Below are 20,040 nucleotides of genomic sequence, written 5' to 3'. Positions count from 1 at the left end.
CATATAGTGGAAAAGTTTCAAAAGGTTAAATTTTCAAAAAATGATGCTTGACAGCAAGTTTGAAAAAATGTTTTCAAAACAGTGTCTTCATCACCGTGCTACGCCTTAGATAATTAGCTAGTAAGGATTCACTAGCCATATAAAGACTTTTTATATCGTCGCATTCATTGCCTGTTATATCTACACTAATCAACTAACGCTTTACATAAAGTTTAAGTTATTAAACACAGTTAATGTTGTGAAGCGTAGGCTGTGCAAGTTTCCAAAATATTAGCATGCAATAGTGGGCTCTAATAAGAACAATGCATGCAACACTGTGAGCAGAACACGTTGGCAGTAATTCATACCTGCTGTAAGAAATCTGTTGTTCAAGGTCACCATGTCTACAAAAAGATATACATACAGTATGATAGTAGGGATCATGAAAGTTTACATCTTTTCACAAAGACTATTAATGAAAAGTCAGCCTCACAATATCTTCAATGACTGTAATGGTTAGGCATAGTCATGCCCAAAAGTGCTTTCAGTATAACCTGAAATGCTTTCAGTAAGTTGCTACAAAAGTTTTATAAAAATTATTTAGTGGATTTTTGAATTGTCATCTGCTAAGCAAAAACCAGCTGTTTTCACACATTCCTTGAATTCCATTTTACTGCTTCTCTGCTATCTATAATAACAAAGGAGCGGACAGCCAAAGTTTCAGCTTTGAATAGCCTTGGAGTTATGCCAATAGACAGATGGAACAGGATTAAACTCAATTGTATAGCAACAATACGGCATGCAAATAAATTACAGGCACTTACTTAATCGACCATACCTCACGACTGAAATAAGCTACAAAGATGGGAATTAGCTCAGTCTGTTCACCATGAACTAACACATCAATCAAGGTATAGTGTTTTCCCTATGCATCTCTGTGTGGACAAAGAAAAAGGCCATTTCGATAATTAAATGATGACGGTAAACTTTATTTCTACTGCATCATAAATAAACTCCCATAACTCACTTACCATACACTGTACATACATGAAACAAAGATTTTCTTACTCCCAATGACCGGAGAACCTGGTGGCTTATAGATTTTATTGATTTGAGCTTTGTTTCAGTACATAACAAAGCGATTGACACACGCATAAATTCTTTTCTGTAGCATGTGTATCTTTACCCATTTTATTTCAATACATTTTTATAGCAAAATAGAATTTTGTGAAAACGGCCGGTTTTTGTTCAGCGGGTCACAATTACTGACATACTAAAATAAAATGCCTTCAGACAAATAACGGCTAAGGCTATATACTTGCTCGTTTTTGTGAATGTGAGCTACAGTAAAAATGTTAAAATACATTCACCCATTGCACTGTTAAATGTTGCTTCAGCTCAACAGGTACCTTTTGGGCATACCACAGTGTATACAGTACGTTGCGGACTGTACACCATGGACTTTAGAAAAATTAGAAATTTTACAAGTGAGTATTAATCATTACAATGAAAAGTGCTTGAACAAGGCAAATCATAATCTGAAATGCAAAACTAATCCCTATTGTACACCCTTGTTTAAGTAATAAACCCTATTAGCTTGTAAAATTCCTTACAAAGGCACAAAGATGACGTTAATATCAAATATAATATATAAACACAACAAACTGCTTTTTCTTCTTTCCTATATTGTTATTTTAGTATTACTTAAACATGTATTTTGTACTTTGTACATTTGCAGGTGAGGATTTTAAATCGAGTTATGGTGATAGATATGTACTTCCAAATGGAGGTTTGTTGTTTGATGAATGTCAACAATGTCAACATGTAGGCACCTGTATACTTATGTTGCATCAAATGTGTTCACTGTGTTGTGTGACCAAAAGTTGGCACACTATGCCAATGTGTGATTAGCATGAAGAAAGAAAATATTAGGCGTTAAGTAGGCTTCTCACAGGCCACTGTATAGCATTTATGATCAACCCTTGCTGGTGATGTGTGTCTTTGTGTTGGTGAAATCTGGATCCCAGCTGATGTGACTACTTAAGAGCATGCATAGACTGCATTTGGTGGGCTCATGGTCAGGGATTATTTCTGCTTTTGACAGCATGATGATTGTCTCCCTACATTTATATTGTTCTGTGGTACCTTCTCCTAATATAGCCAAGTGGTGTGTAACCAGGCCCATCACAGAAAGGTTGGCAGCATGGGCCCATGCACACATGCACCCCCCCCCCCACACACACACACACACACACACTGGATAGTAGACCACCATAAAATGATGTCTTTCTGCCTCACAGCAGACTAAATTGATGAATCATCACAGCCTTCTGGTTGTAGAGCACTTGTGCCTTGCCATATTCTGGGGCCTTTGACATGCTAGTTGACACTGAGAACAGAAACTGGAACAAGCACATTGCTTGCTGCTCGTCATCATGACTTAACACTGCTAAAGCTGTGTGTCTAGCTTTAATCCTGGAAGCTACTAAAACTGTACTGACAACCATCACTAATCTACCTTCTTGTGTCTTACTACTTACAGATGAGCCACACCCTGCGTCACTATTGTGCCAGTACATGTAACAACCTGCCTCATCATTATGCAAAGATTTTATATCGCTTTGTCATGCCAACAAAGATTCCCCATGGGATGGACGATGCTGGTACAGCCACGCAAACAGCAACTGTTTGGGAAGACGATCATCACTCATCCTTACAATGCAACCCAAACAATGCAAGAAATCATAATTATCTACCAAAGGTACAGACAAACTAAACTCTACTCCTCACTTCTTAATATGCTGCACAGTTCGTGAGGCACCTAATAATGTTCTCAATCAGTGATTTTGTAATACCTCCAAAGTGCAAATCTCCCTTTGCTACACAGGCCAAATTCCCACAGCATAAAGCAGATCACGCTTGGTAGACTATGCTCATAGTGGTTAAAGATTGAAAATGGTCACTGAAAACAGATCTTGTGAGAGCTCCAAAAACACTGGCAGCGTGTGCTATCCTAGTGTTCAATTCCATCTGCACTACACCGTGGAAGAACCAAGGTGACAAAAGGATGTTACAGATGAAATACAATCATTTACCTATAACAATGGGTTTTAGAACAGCACCATTGTGTACAACTAAAAACTTGGTCTTTTAGTATATACTAATGGTTGAGCTGCAAGCTGTCACAATGCTAGCAGTAGTTTTAACAAGGTTTTCTCTAGTAGACATGTCTGTAGCAGCATCAGCATAAAAAAACTCAGCTCAATCATCCAAGAAGGTTCTTTTAGTCTTCTCACTAGCTTGCCACCACAATTATAAAGAAACTTGATCCCCAGTCTTCGATTTAGTGCCACCCACAAATTTATCATACAGTGCTATTGTACTGTATAGTAGGGACCACAAGGGAGTAGGTGTGGCCCATGAAATACCATCACCCAAAAACCAGCCTCAATTTTCCCTGACAATGATGAGGCAGTATATATTGGTTAAGTAAAACTTAGCCCAAACCAGCTTTCAGATTGACCCGAAACACTTTCAACAAGTTGCTACGTAATTTTTAAAAAACCATTATTTTAATGGAATTTTCTACTGACTGAGTAACTGACTGACTGATGACTGATTCCTTCAGACAAACGTACCTCGATAACAGCTAAGGCTACGGGCTTGATTTTTTCACTGTTCGACATCGCTTTGGCCCAATAGGTGCCTTTTGGCATACTGCAGTATGTACAATACGTTCTTCATGGACTTACCAGTGTCCTCCTTTGTGTCCCATTCATCTTTGCTGACAGCAAAAAGTGTCAATTTGGTGGTAACACATGCTGGCTTCACTTATAACGGAAATCATCCGTATTTTTCATAGTGGCTATTTTGATTGTAGAGGTGCTATTTGAATAGTTCTTGATTCGTACTGCTGTGTAACGGGTTGAACATAGCTAACAATGAAGCGTAATGGAAACTTCACTTTTCAGACGGTAATTGATATAGCTGGGGCATGCGACGCCATTTCAGATGCGGTATGTGTGGGTTCACCAGTCATTATTTACAAAAAGTTAACAAACAAGTACACAAAAAAATGGAGTTTTCAACTAGAGTAGGGACCATAGCACATCAATAAAAAGTACTGAAACAAGTTGGAGTAGTCCATGAAATTAATTCACAGTAAAACAATAAAAAGTGTTATATTCCTACTGTGCATTTCAATTATGGTATCTTGCGCATAGTGGGGAGATAACACTTCTTATTATTTTACTGTGATTTAATATAATGGACTGCTCCAGTACTTCTCCAAAGTTCCCCAGAATTTCTCCAAGCTGTAGCCATCACAGGGTCTAAAAGTCTGCCGACACCTTCATACCTCTGCACAGGTTCGTGCAGGCATGGGTCTGCCAGAATGGACCAAGACAAGCCATCCACACTTCATAGACTGCTTGGCCAAACTATTTCATTTCATTAATACCAGTAATACTCGTATCAAACTGATGCAATTCTCCTACCAGTAAGTTTACCTTTTGATCAACTTGGACACCTCTCCTAGTAGACAGAGCCCCCAGACTAAACAAGTGAACGTAAATTCCAGCTGCCAATATTATGCCAGGAATGGTGATGGTTGTGAGAACAACCAGCAGTTCTCAAATGAGCATGTGTTGTCAACGTGGCTCCTCGTGCAAGAGAATTACACACCAAGGGCTTGCAATACCACAATAGTGCAAAACACTGAGCTCTTTGTGTGAGCACTGACAAGTCAGAAAAAAGCTCCACACTAGACCAAACCAGTAATGTTAGCTGGCAAAGCTGTTTTCCATGAGGAGGTATAACCAAATTTAGCCTCACACATATACCACAAGCATGTACACACACTCACACAAATGTATTCAAATACTGAGCAGTCAATAGGACTGCAGGCTAATTATCTACAATTGCTGATCAGTTATTTTTCCAACTTGCCATCATATCACAGTGTATATATATCTAATCAAAAACAGCCAAGCTGTAAAAAAAGGTGCGGCCCCCAAAAAGGCCATGGTGAAAAAAGATGTGAAATCCAAGGTGACGGCCAAGAAATGGCTGTGATGGTAGGTTAATGGTTACATTTTAATAACAACAATTCAGGTGAATTTGGTGCCAAGACCAAGCGGCACAAAATTCACCTGAATTGTCGTTATTAAAATGTAACCATTAACCTACCATCACAGCCATTTCTTGGCCGCCACCTTGGATTTCACATCTTTTTTCACCATGGCCTTTTTGGGGGCCGCACCTTTTTTTACAGCTTGGCTGTTTTTGATTAGATATCACTTCTTTTTGTATTTGTATACTACAAAGCCGGCCTATGGCTGGCTTTGGGGCTCTTTAACCCATGTGTTTTTTTTCTTTACTACAGGAAGAAGAAAAGAACTTAAAGAAGAATTTTAGTAATTCAATTATTTTTGATTTTATTAGTAATTATACAAATTATATACATATATTTATTACATGCCCATTATTCCCCACAGGATATTTTTTTGCAGCTGATCTCTCTACTGGGTGACTTGAAATGTAGCTGAACTATATACAGGATGGTTTCTTTATAGCTGAACTCTCTACAAGGTAACCTCTTCTAGCTGGTCTCTCTACAGGGTATTTTGTTTCTAGCTGAACTCTCTACAGGTGATTTGTTTGCAGCTAAACTCTCTACATGGTGGTGTCTTTGTAGCCGAACTCTCTACATGATGGTTTCTTTGTAGCTGAACTCTCTATAAGGTGACTTCGTCTAGCTGAACTCTCTACAGGGTGATTTTTTTGTAGCTGAACTCTCTGCAGGGTGATTTGTTTGCAGCTGAACTCTCTACATGATGGTTTCTTTGTAGCTGAACTCTCTACAAGGTGACTTCGTCCAGCTGATCTCTCTACGGGGTGATTTGTTTCTAGCTGAACTCTCTACAGGTGATTTGTTTACAGCTAAACTCTCTACATGGTGGTTTCTTTGTAGCTGAACTCCCTACATGAAGGTTTCTTTGTAGCTGAACTCTCTACAAGGTAACTTCTTCTCTACAGGGTGATTTGTTGTAGTTGAATTCTCTACAAGGTAGTTTGTATGAGGCTGAACTCTCTACATGGCGGTTTCTTTGTAGCTGAACTCTCTACAGAGTGATTTGTTTGCAGCTGAACTCTCTACATGATGGTTTCTTTGTAACTGAACACTCTACAAGGTGACTTCTTCTAGCTGATCTTTCTACAGGGTGAATTGTTGTAGCTGAACTATCTACAAGGTAACTTCTTCTAGCTGATCTCTATACAGGGTAATTTGTTTGTAGTTGAATTCTATGCAGGTGGTTTCTTTGTAGCTGAACTCTGTACATGATGGTTTCTTTGTAGCTGAACTCTTTACAAAGTGACTTCTTCTAGCTGAACTCTCTACGGGGTAATTTCTTTGTAGCTGAACTCTCTATATGATGGTTTCTTTGTAACTGAACTCTCTACAAGGTAACTTCTTCTAGCTGATCTTTCTACTGGGTGATTTGTTTGCAGCTGAACTCTCTACATGGTGGTTTCTTTGTTGCTGAACTCTCTACAAGGTGAATTCTTCTACCTGATCTCTCTACAGGGTGATTTGTTTGTAACTGAACTCTGTACAAGTGCGTTTTTGTGGGTGATCTCACTGCAGGTTGATTTGTTTGTAGCTGAACTCACTAAAGGGTGATTTTGTTTGTAGCTGAACTCCTTGCATTGTATCTAGTTTCTAGCTGATCTCTCTACAGGTTGATTTGTTTGTAGCTGATCTCTCTACAAGTTGATTTGTCTGTAGCTGATCTATCTGCAGGTTGATTAATTTGCAGCCGATCTCTCTACAAGGTAATTTGTTTGTAGCTGAACTGTCTGTAAAGGGATTTATTTGTAGCTGATCTCTCTGCAGGTTGATTTGTTTTAGCTGAACTCTACAGGGTGATTTACTTGTGTAGCTGAACTCCTTACATTGTGTCTAGTTTCTAGCTGATCTCTCTACAGGGTGATTTGTTTGTAGCTGATCTCTCTACAAGTTGATTTGTGTGTAGCTGATCTTTTTACTGGTTGATTTGTTTGTAGCCGATCTCTCTACAGGGTAATTTGTTTGTAGCTGAACTCTGTACAAAGTGCTTTTTTGTAGGTGATCTCACTGCAAGTTGATTTGTTTGTAGCTGAACTCACTAAAGGGTGATTTGCTTGTAGCTGAACTCCTTACATTGTGTCTAGTTTGTAGCTGATCTCTCTACAGGGTGATTTGTTTGTAGCTGAACTCTCTATAAGGTGATTTGTTTGCAGCTGAACTCTCTACATGGTGGTTTCTTTGTTGCTGAACTCTCTACAGGGTGTTTTGCTTGTAGCTACTCTCTACAGGGTGATTTGTTTCTAGCTTATCTCTCTACAGGTTGATTTGTGTGTAACTGATCTCTCTACAAGCTGATTTGTTTGTAGCTGAATTCTCTGCAAAGTGGTTTGTTTGTAGCTGACCTCTCTTCAGGGTGATTTGTTTCTAGCTGATCTCTCTACAGGGTGATTTTTTTGTAGTTGACCTCTCTTCAGGGTGATTTGTTTCTAGCTGATATCTCTACAGGGTGATTTTTTGTAGCTGACCTCTCTTCAGGGTGATTTGTTTCTAGCTGATCGCTCTACAGGTTGGTTTGTTTGTAGCTGAACTCTCTACACGGTGATTTGCTTGTAGCTGAACTCCTTACATTGTGTCTAGTTTCTAGCTGATCTCACTACAGGGTGATTTGTTTGTAGCTGATCTCTCTACAAGTTGAATTGTGTGTAGCTGATCTCTCTGCAGGTTGATTTGTTTGTAGCCGATCTCTCTACAAGGTAATTTATTTGTAGCTGAACTGTCTAAAAGGTGATTTGTTTGTAGCTGATCTCTCTGCAGGTTGATTTGTTTTAGCTGATCTCTCTACAGGGTGATTTATTTGTAGCTGAACTCCTTACATTGTGTGTAGTTTCTAGCTGATCTCTCTACAGGGTGATTTGTTTGTAGTTGATCTCTCTACAAGTTGATTTGTGTGTAGCTGATCTCTCTGCAGGTTGATTTGTTTGTAGCCGATCTCTCTATAGGGTAATTTGTTTGTAGCTGACTCTCTATAAGGTGATTTGTTTGTAGTTGATCTCTCTGCAGGTTGATTTGTTTTAGCTGAACTCTCTACAGGCTGATTTGTTTGTAGCCGATCTCTCTGCAGGTTGATTTGTTTGTAGCCGATCTCTCTACAGTGTAATTTGTTTGTAGCTGAATCGTCTATAAGGTGATATGTTTGTAGCTGATCTCTCTGCAGGTTGATGTGTTTTAGCTGAACTCTCTACAGGGTGATTTTTTTCTAGCTTATCTCTCTACAGGTTGATTTGTGTGTAACTGATCTCTCTACAAGCTGATTTGTTTGTAGCTGACCTCTCTGCAGGTTGATTTGTTTCTAGCTGATCTCTCTACAAGTTGATTTGTTTGTTGCTGATCACTCTAAAGATTGATTTGTTTCTAGCTGAACTCTGTGCAAAGTGTTTTGTTTGTAGCTGATCTCTCTACAGGATAATTTGTTTGTAGCTGAACTCTCTGCACAGTGATTTGTGTGTAGCTGAATTCTCTAGAGAGTGATTTAATTGTAGGTGAACTCTCTACAGGGTGCATGACTTGTTTATAGCTGAACTCTCTTTAGTGTGACTTGTATAATGTTCTGAATCTCTACAGTGATATAATTTGTGCTTAATTCTCCACAGGGTGACTTGCTTCTTGCTTAACTGTCTATACGATTAACTGTTTGCAGCTGAAGTCTCTACAGAATAACTTGTAATGTAATAGAATTCTATAATGGAGTAAATATATTAGCTGAATGCTCTATTAGGGTGACTGTTCTATTAGAGTATCTCGATCTCGCATTTGCTACACAGAATTGGCTTTCGAATCATAACTCAGTGGTTTGTAATCCAATTCTTCTATACTACTGCAAGGACTTTCTATGAAGATTATTCCAGCTATACACCGATTTTCTGCTCATTGCTCTTAGCGGTTTGCCTAGTAGGCGTAAAAACTAATACTTTTTTATTACTAAAAATCGATCGCGTAATTGTGACACAGCTTGGGTTTTGTGTCATAACTCCGTGATCTTAATCTCGATTCCTTTCAAACTACCAAAAGGCACTCCTACGATGGTTACTCCATCTACGTAGCAATTTTCAGCTCATTCCATGAAGCGGTTTACCCTGTAGGCGTGACAACAAATCGATCTTGTTTTACGCGAATAATCGGTCATAACTCCTGAACCATTCATCGGATTTGCACCAAATTTGATGCTAGGATGCGCCTTTGGACTCCCTTTCTGTGTGCCAAATTTCAAGGCGATCGGAGTACGCGTTTGCGTTTTATAGCAATTTTTACAAGTGTGCGAAAAGACGAAGAAGAAGAAAAAAAACGAAGAAAAAAAAACAAAACTTTGGCCGCTCATATCTCGGAAATGACTTGAGTGATTTCCTTCAAATTTGGAATGTAGACTCCCCTAGCTGGCGGGCAACTCTGCAGCAAATTTGGTTTCAATCGGATAAGCCATCACCGAGATACAAAAGTATGAAAATGACGTTTTCTTTCTTCCTGTCAATATACTCACGGTGTGGCGCGCCGGCTTCTTGGGCCGCACGACACACTATCGTGTGTCTTGATATGTAGTTATTAAATTCATACCATTCATATTTTCTCCCTTCAATGATTGTTATTTAATATTAATTATGTTTGTTATTTATGTAGGACAAAATGATGGAAAGTATATTTATCCTTATGTGTTACAAAAAACTTTGATGCGACGAGCTACAGTGTATAATGAACCAGATTATGTCAGTGAACAGAAAATTATGGAATTCCGAAAAGAGAGAACAAGGCGTACAGGTAGGGAGAATACCGCAATATCAAGCTCTTCTTTCTCTTGATAGCCATTATGTTTTCGTATCTGAAAAAAGAAATAACATGGCTACTGCAATTGTATATATATACACTGGCTGTGGAAATTTAATAATCTTGGAAATAATCCATGTGGTATGCATGTGGTGTATAGGTATGTATGTATTTGAGACAGTAGTAGACTATAGTTATTTACTGGTGGAAGCATTTCCGATTGATCTGTACTTTATAATATAGTAGTAAGCAAGCTGCAAAGCTAGTTGCAGGCCAGCTTTGGGGCTTTACAGATACAAATAAAGTGATATCTATAAAAACCAAGCTGTGAAGAAAGGTGTGCTCTTAAAAAAGCTAAGGTGAAAGCATTATTAAAAGGTACAGTACCACCATGCCGTTTAAGTAGGGATTGGCTTGAAAATTTTGTGCGCTGCCCAAAATTCCACCTTTAAAAATCATCCTAGAGAGATTTTACGTAACACAAATCACCTTTACAGAATAGTACTAGTCCATATAATACATAAAACAGCATTAAATGTACCAAAATACTTACAGGTGGCCGGATATAGAATTTTTAAAAATTGCCAAAACTTGAATTTTAGTCTCACTGCCTCACACACTGCTTCATTCACTGACCACAGTTGCAAGGCTAGAGGCCAAACAAAGTACCACACGGCCACCATTTTACGCCACAATAACAAACTCAACAGTGAGATGTTCCTTTTGGGGTTCCAACAAGTGTAGGCCCTCTGCGTCTTGTCTTTTCTTTTACCTTCAATCAGGCTGCTTGTCTTCTTCATCCCGTATCAACACATTCTTTCAGCAACATGATATAGATGCCATGGAATTATTTCAGAGCTGGATTTTGGAAGCGCTTCAGCCCTGGCTCTACTATAAGACTAGATATGTGTAAGTTCATGATTGGGATCCTGTTCGTGATAAATTCACAACCACGCCCTTTAATTAAAGATCTAGGTAGAGTAATAGTGATAGAGTATGGAGACCGCACCTCTTAACAATCTAGCTGTTTACTTAACAGTAAACAAAATGACCGCACCCCTTATTGATTTAGCTAGCTGCACATCTCTTGGCAGACTCAAGATATACTCTAATACAACATTCACTCTAATACAACAATTGTGCATGATATTCTAATAGAACAGTCATAAGTTACATTGTAATTAGCTGTGCTACAATTAAAAACTAAACAAACTAGTATTTTTTAAAATGTAAAATTAAAAGTGAAGTAGAGATCTATGCAACAAAAAGTAGTGAAACAAGAGATGAAACAGTATAGCTCAGTGGGAAAGTCCTTACTTTGGTGGCACATTAGCTATAACAATTATTTTGCTCAATGCAAAAGTAGAGAGTTTCCCACTGAGCTATGCTGTAATACCATCATTCATCTTTTGTTTCACTACTTTTTGTTGCGTAGATCCCTACTTCACTTTTAAATTTACATTCAAAAAAAAAAAAAAAAAAAACTTGTGGATTTAAAGGTATAGGCCAAGAAATGACTAAATGATGTTAATAATTCGATCACACTAGCTTTTAAGGGGCTATACTTTTTCACAGTTTGGTATAATCCATAGTAGCCAAAATGTGCCCAAAACGTAAAGCCATCAAAGTAGCTTGAAAAAAAGAAACCAGAAAATGACTGCAGTGATATTGTTACAAATTTATTGACTTTTGCATATCACATCTTAATCAAACTAACCTGTTTTTCTGATGGCTGCATGCATTCTTTTTTTGCAGCTTGAATGTTGTGGATTGCTTATATCCACAAAATAGATAAACTATTTTTATAGAACTTTGCGTGGGCGAGATCAAAGGAAAAAGTGTACTTTAAACTCTCAGCCGGCCAACAGTGCTTCATCGACCACAAAGAGTGCTTTATTGCACCGCAAAGAGTGCTTTATTGAACGAATAAAGCACTCTTTGTGGTGCAATAAAGCACTCTAAAGCACTCTTTGTGGGAAATAGAGTACAGTTTCCCACCTGCTCTAGTGCAGGCTAATAGCCTGCGGGTTCACGCCAGTACGACTAATCACCCAAGCCGGTGAAGGCTGATAGCCTTGCTGCGCTGAGTGATCAATGACCCCAGCCAATACAAGTTCTACCACTGGATTGCTTTTATAGACATACCTAAATGCTTCGGTGATGGGTGGGAGAAGGCAACGTTGCTGTTACATTTGTTAATATAAACGGACAAGTTCTGGAGATATCACAGAAATATTTCACCATGTGACTCACAATAGAATCGATTGTGGGTTGCGAGCAAAACCTGCCAAAATACACCATGAACGTTTACCTTGCCAAACTATGGTGAACTACACGTGCGTTACTTTGTTTAACTAATTTGTGTGCATTCAGGCTACTAATAGTTCGTGCATTGTGTGTTAATTACGAGTCCTGGTGTATGGTGAAGCTACACGACTAGGAAGTTCCATATATCATTTAAAGCATAGCCTTGCTTGTGCTATATGAAAAATAAAGCACTCGACGCTTGGCCTTGATGTTAATAAAGGATGAGGTGAAGCTCAGTACTGTATTAGCATCTCGGCCAAGTGCCAAGTGCTTTATTTTTTATATAGCATTTGCAGCTATGCTTTAACATATACGTAAAGTAAAACTTTTAAAGAAGGTGGATAACTGACAAAAGTGGCTTAGTGGATAGAAATATGCTGCTTAAGGTGGTGGTTATCTCACAATTTCCGGTTTGAAGGATATTTTTAAAATTCAGTTGTGAACACATTTGTAGAGCTACGCGAAAGCAAACACCGTTACATCATAGACCAGCTCTTCCTCTACCTACTTGATAATTTGTACAGCCATTAGATGCTGAATTATAATGCTATAGAGCCAATTGTAAGAGCGTACAAAAATATTTTCGGCGTCAGTTTACGCAAAGTTTGTTGCACATTATGGCGAAGTAAAACATTTAATCTATTCTTTAGCAGCATAAGCAGGGCACAATCAACACAACTTCAGCCTATGCCAGGTTGAAACACAGCTATGGGATTTTGAAACCCTTTTGGCCACCGCAAAGGGACATAAAACCTGCTGTGCTGTACCATCAACAGGCAGTACAAAATCTTTTTTTCTCGTCATGCGGCCCTGCTACAATAAGCAATCACTTATTTTACGCTAATACAGAGGTCTCCCTCACTAGTATACAAGAAAAACTGACACAGAAAGTTGTACTAACACTTTAGTATACCATACAAAACCACAAATGACGTATACCGCCTAAGTTTCGCGCGAACCACCCGAATCCCCGTAAACAAAGCTTCTAAACTACTCTACTTACTTTAGTGAATGTCTTCTTTAATAATACTCGCACAATAGTAACAAATTTCTTCTTGTTACAAGGCAATGGGCCTTAGTACGCGCAGCTGCCATTTTAATTATTACGTAAACACTAATCACATGATGCAATAAATGAATTTTTGTGGCAGAACATATGGCTTCATTTGCAATGGCTTCAAAACCACGACTTCCAGGTAACCGCCACCTTAAACGAGAATTTCTGTGTGCTTTGCCCATCTGAGATTGTGATAACATGCTGTTGTGCTGACCACAGAATACTGCACATGCATTGTTGTATATGTTGCCTTCTTCCAATGTATTGTATCAAATTAATTACAGGAAATTACCCCATTAATTGCTACTTGATAGTGATAAGGTTTGTGTATCAAGATCTTTTTACAGCCGTAGTTGGAAAAATTGCTAAATGCATGTTTGAAAAGTTTGTCAAGTTAGAAGTTCTTGCAGAGTGCAGTAAACTGTCGCAATCTTCATTTAAATTTAAACCAACCACTGCATGTATCATGAAATGAGCATGCCACGATAACATGGGTACCTAAATCCTTTGTGCACTATTGCACATAATGTTATGTAATTGCCTGTTCATCCATGGTGTTTATCAGCATACTGAAGAGATTATAAAAACAATAACTATGTAGTCTACACAAGGGAAGGGAGGGAAAGGTAAGAGGTATGATACAAAGTTGTAGTGTAATTTTCTGTTAGATGAATAGGTTACATGTGTGTGATGGCACATGTGTAGTTGTAAAAGCACCTGAAAATTAGCCTAATGTTTGTTGCTTCAATTATAAACTGATTAACGATGTACTATAAGTAATAGTTATATCCCGGTACGAGGGTGATATCATTGTTATTACACGAGTCCAAGGCGGAGCCGAGGACGAGTGTAATAACAATGATATCATCCGAGTATACGGGATATAACTATTTTATATCCCAGTGTGCAGGAGTGCGCAGAAGTTTACGGATAGTAAATTAAGTTCCGGTTTGAGTTCCTGTCACTGTGCTCAAGATTTCGTCCGAATTGTGTGGAGATTCTACTTCGTAGCCACAAGAGAGACCTTACATACTGCCTACAAACTGTAGCGAAGGGCGGTGTTATGAAGCAGCGGTTCCAGGTACGATTCGCCTTCGTCAGAAGTTGGTATGGTGGTGTCGTGTGGTGTGCAAGAGAAAAATAAATACCAACAAGTGGCTACCATAGTCCGAGATAGAACGATGAAGCTAGAGAAAGTTAGTTCTTCACCATAGTGACCGTTGGGAGTGATTGCTGGAGCAAAAATCGTCACAGACTATTCTTGACATTTGTTAAACTGTCGTATTGGTAACTTGTAGTGTTATTGTGTAAAGGATTAACAGTTTTCTTGTAAGATTTAGCTAGTTTTAAGTGCTGTATTGGTGTGTTTTGTATCAATATTTCCTTATTTGGCTCTTTGTTCCATTGGTAAACAATGCCATTCGCAGTTATTACGATGTCACAAAAGAGACTGAGTGGCTCCGCAACAGGGTGATAAGTTAGTTATCACTGGGTGATAACTAATATATCGTACAGTAGCAGTGCCACTCTGTCTAGCTGTATGGTAGTTATAACACAGCGCGGCGCTTTGATACTCCCACGCACTGGGATGTAAGGAACATTAGAACACTGTTTGCTATTGGTAGAATGTGCTTGTGCACAAAGCTGACAACCTGATTTTATGATTTATGATCTCATAACATTCTTGTGGTTGTCATTATGTTAGTAGTAGTGATGTAATCAAATTCCGTAGACAATGCCGAACACTCTTTTATTTTGCTCACTTGCACAATACACATGTTTGCTTTGACAATATACCTCTGTTGTGTTTATTACAATCCTATACAGAGTGATTTTCAGCTGGTTTGTTTGAGGTCAAAGGTAATGAAAATGAGTCGGTTTTTTGTGAAAAGTCTTTCACGACTTTCTTAATAACTAGATACTTTACAAATAAGCTAGTTTTGTCTTTACATATACTGAAATGTGATGGCGATTAAATTATGTACTTGTGTATTATAAAATAAAATTTTAAAACCAGGCACATGTGGCTGTCTGTGGGTAAGCCTGAAATTGTTTTTGTGTACCTATTTTATGTATCTACATATGTGACCCGGTCTGCGAAAAGGGCTCTTATAGCCTTTCCAATTATCCATGTTTGGCTAATCATAACTCCTAATCTACTAAAGCTATCACCATGTAATTACACCCACAGCTACTGCCAGGTTAGGGTTGTTGAGTGACCAAATTGTAGGCTTGTACCATATTCACCAGTCAAGTTATGGGTTACCATATATATGCAATTGGAAAGGCTATAAGAGCCCTTTTCGCAGACCGGGTCACATATATACTATTTGTCTATACACACTCATGTGAACAAATGCATTAGTGGCAAAAAAATCAAAGGTGGTGGCCAAGAAATGGCTGTGATGGTAGGTTAATGGCAAAAATTTTAATAACAACAATTCAGGTGAATTTGCATTGCCTCCTCCGATCCGGCACCAAATTCAACTGAATTGTCGTTATTAAAAATTTTGCCATTAACAGCCATTTCTTGGCCACTACCTTTGATTTCATATCTTTTTTCACCCTGCCATTTTTGGAGACATGCAGCATCCTTTTTTACAGCTTGGCTGTTTTTTGATTAGATATCACTTCTTTTGTAATTTCATACCTAAAGCCAGCCTATGGCCAGCTTTAGGTATTTATTTTTAACTTGTATTTTCTTTACTACAGGGAAAAGATTATTATGAGGAAGAAGATTTTAATGATTTGTTTAACTACATGTACATTTAGGCAATATCATTTAATAATTTACAATTGTGTTGATTGGTGATAAAATTAAAGTCACATAGGTTGAACTGTTTGCAGCTGAATGATCTACAAGGAAATGTGTATGTAGCTGAAATATTTCTATAGGAAGACTCATACTGTAGCTGTACTCTTTGACTACATGGTGAATGGTGTGTAGTTGAACTTACCACAGAGTGACTTGTAACCTAACAAACTCTCTACAGAAAGAATTGCTAGATAGCTGAACTTTCTATGTTCTTGTATAGGTTAACTCTCCACAGGGTGACTTGTTATGTAACTGATCTCTCTATGGGGTGACATGTTCTCTAGCTGAAGTCTCTACAGAGTGACTTGTTTCAGGTGATCTCTCTACAGGGTAATTAGTTTCAAGCTGGTCTCTCTACAGGGTGACTTATTTCTAACTGATCTCTCTACACAGTGATTTGTTTTGAGCTGATCTATCTACAGGGTGATTTGAAATGTATCTGATCTCTCTACAGGGTGATTTGAAATGTATCTGATCTCTCTACAGGGTGAGTTGTTTCTAGCTGATCTCTCTACAGGGTGAGTTGTTTCTAGCTGGTTTCTCTACAGGGTGACTTCTTTCTAGCTGAACTCTCTACAGGGTGACTTATTTCTACCTGATCTCTATACAGAGTGATTTGTTTTGAGCTGATCTCTCTACAGGGTTTCTTGTTTCTAGCTGATCTCTCTACAGGGTGACTTGAAAAATAGTTGAACTCTTTGCAGGGTCACTTGTTTCTAGTTGATCTCTCTACAGGGTAATTTGTTTCTAGCTGATCGCTCTACTGATAGATTTGTTTGTAGCTGGACTCTGACTTGAAAAGTATATTTCGTCAGGGTGCCTTGTTTCCAGCTGATCTCTCTACAGAGTGATTTTTTCTAGCTGATCTCTCTACAGCGTGCTTTGTTTCTAGCTGATTTTTGATAGGGTGACTTGTTTCTTGCTGATCTCTCTCCAGGGTGACTTATTTCTAGCTGAACTCTCTACAGGGTGACATCATTCTATCTAATCTCTCTACAGGGTGACTTGTTTCTAACTAATCCTTTTTACAGGGTGATTTGTTTCAAGCTGATCTCTCTACAGGGTGACTTGTTTCTAACTGATCAAATGTTAACAGCATACAGTTACAACAAGTTAGCTTTCTTGATCACATGCCACACTACCATTTTGTTTAGCAGATTTATATTTAGTAAATTTTATTTGTTTAGGAATCACTATCACTTTCACCCAAACAACATACAATGTTGATGAAGATGATGGACCAGCACAACCTGTACTAGTTCTCAATAACCCATCATCAACTGATATTACTTTACAAGTGTTAAATAAAAACAATACAGCTTTTGGTGAGTTTAATTTCTTCAGTGAGTTATAATCATAATGTGCCCACAGGAGGAGGTGTTGATTATGATTCTGGACCATACACTGTCACATTCACAGCTGGTCAGACCAGTGCTTCGTTTAGTGTTCCAATCAATAATGATAATATATTGGAAGTTGATAAATTTTTTACTCTTACTATTGTGTTTTCTACATTACCTGATGGAGTCACTCATGGTGCTAGGGGTGAAACTACAGTATTTATAGTGGATGATGATGGTGAGTAATTGACACATCTGTTGCCAAAATCCGTAACCACGTGGATTACCCAAACACCCTGTTTTGATGCATGACTAAATTTTTTAAGTATGCATATTCTTCTACCATTTGCAGCATACATAGTGCAGACTTCCTTTCCAGTGAACTAGTTTGCAATATATAGTCATTAGCAATCATCATACAGTATGATAGTGCTGTATAGTAGGGACCACAAAGGTGTAGGCGTGGCCCATGAAAAAACATCACCCTAAAACCAGCCTCAATTTTCCTTGATGATGCTGAGGCAGTATTGGTTAGGTAAAACTAAGCCCAAACAAACTTTCAGATTGACCTGAAACGCTTTCAACAGGTTGCTATGAATTTTTTTTTTAATTTAATGGAATTTTCTACTGACTGAGTAACTGACTGGTGCCTTCAGACAAGCATAACTTGATAACAGCTAAGGCTACGGGCTTGATTTTTCCCTGTTTGATGTCACTTCGACCCGAGAGGTGCCTTTGGCATACTGCAGTACGTAAAATGTATTCTTCATGGACATACCAGTGTCCTCCTTTGTGTCCCATTCATTTTGGCTGACAGCAAAGGTTGTCGATTTGGCAGTAGCACATGATGGCTTCCCTTAGTTAGGGAAATAGTCCGTATTTTTCATAGTGGCTACTTTAATTGCAGAGATGTTTTTCAAACGGTTTTTGATTTGTAATACTGTGTAACAAGGTTGAACATAGTTGGCAACGAAGTGTAATGGATACTTCACTTTTCAGACAATAGTTGGTAGCTGGAAAGTGCAATGCCATTTCTTTCTTTTGTTGTGGTATGCGCTGTTCACCAGTTATAATAATTTTATTTTGCAAACAAAGTTAACAAACAAATTCACAAAAATTTGGAATTTTCAACTAGCATAGCACATCGATAAAAAGTACTGTAACAAGCTGGAGTAGTGCACGATATTAAATCACAGTAAAACAATAAAGAGTGTTATATCCCTACTGGGCTCAAGATACCATAATGGAAATGCACGGTAGGGATATAACACTTCTTATTGTTTTACTGTGATTTAATATCGTGTACTACTCCAGCTTGTTACAGTACTTTTTATTGATGTGCTATGGTCTCTACTCTAGTTGAAAATTCCAATTTTTTGTGTACTTGTAGTATAAATGATTGTAAAAAGTGCCTTACTGGGTAATGAGGCCTTTAGAATGTATTGTGAAAACTAGGCATGCACATGTATGCACTTGCACATGCATGCACACACACACACAGAAACACAATCATACAGAAATGTACAGTCACTGAATGTTTCACAATGGTATTTATGATGTGCATATGTGACCAGATTTTACAGAACCAAACCAAATCGCACATCAGGCAAAATCAAACTAACACCACCAGTGGATAGCTACACTATCGTACTACAAGTTTTGACTCTCAGCACTACTCAAACTACACGAGGCTGGTTTTAATGGACGTCTTTTCTGGGTGGCGTGGAGTGCCCAAATGGTGGTTTCAGGCCTTGTGAAGGACCTGGCTTGGCAAGGATCAGTGGTTTACTGGTGGACAGCCTTATAATGTTGGCCAGACGTGTTCTCTGTAGATTTTGCTACATATCAGCCACTAAGGAGCCAGCACAGCCCTGTAATCTCATGTCTTGACTCCAATCGTGGTCTGCCTCCATTTTGAAGCCCATCTTTTGCCCTCCCCGCCACCCCCAGCCTCCACCCCTTTGTGAGCACTCGTGATACTACTTCGCTCGTCCAACTGCTCAGATTTTCTATCTTATTTGTCGGGAAACTGTACAAGCAGCTACAAGTACTGGAAGTGGCTTGAAAGGTAACAGATTGATGCATCTTTTGTGTAAATTTCATACGTGTGCTTGCTATCCTTGGAGAGTTATGCTGGCTTCAATTCTTTAAAACTGTTTATCTCGAAACTTCTAATGTGCGATTTGGATCGTTTTCCAAAATCCAGTCACATATTATTATTATATAACACTCATCTAGCTGTAAAGGAGCCAAACACACAAAAACATACTTTGGAATCACTCCATGACCAGTGCTAGCCACCACACACTGACCAGACTTCTTTCCACTGCTCCAGGATTCTTGGCAGGTCACGTGATCTCATGTGATGCTCCAGAAATAATTTATATGTGACCAGATTTTACAGAACCGAACCAAATCGCACATCAGGCAAAATCAAACTAACACCACCAGTGGATAGCTACACTATCGTACTACAAGTTTTGACCCTCAGCACTACTCAAACTACACGAGGCTGGTTTTAATGGACGTCTTTTCTGGGTGGTGTGGAGTGCCCAAATGGCGGTTTCAGGCCTTGTGAAGGACCTGGCTTGGCAAGGATCAGTGGTTTACTGGTGGACAGCCTTATAATGTTGGCCAGACGTGTTCTCTGTAGATTTTG

The 20,040-nt window shown here is 38.6% G+C and overlaps 1 protein-coding gene across 2 annotated transcripts in view; it reads left to right on the top strand.

The window, feature by feature from the left end:
* The window catches only part of LOC136259675 (uncharacterized), a 131,131-nt gene that overhangs the window by 8,501 nt on the left and 102,590 nt on the right, over nt 1-20,040 (top strand). For both annotated transcript variants that reach the window (XM_066053178.1, XM_066053177.1), the window contains exons 4-7: nt 1,718-1,768; nt 9,719-9,856; nt 17,229-17,366; nt 17,413-17,619. In XM_066053178.1, the coding sequence (XP_065909250.1) occupies nt 1,718-1,768; nt 9,719-9,856; nt 17,229-17,366; nt 17,413-17,619 (534 nt within the window). The remainder of the gene's footprint in view (nt 1-1,717; nt 1,769-9,718; nt 9,857-17,228; nt 17,367-17,412; nt 17,620-20,040) is intronic.

Source organism: Dysidea avara, chromosome 7 (genome assembly GCF_963678975.1).
Source record: "Dysidea avara chromosome 7, odDysAvar1.4, whole genome shotgun sequence".
Classification (NCBI taxonomy): domain Eukaryota; kingdom Metazoa; phylum Porifera; class Demospongiae; order Dictyoceratida; family Dysideidae; genus Dysidea; species Dysidea avara.
The sequence above is the reverse complement of the archived record's forward strand: the minus strand, read 5'-3'. Positions and strand labels throughout refer to the sequence as shown.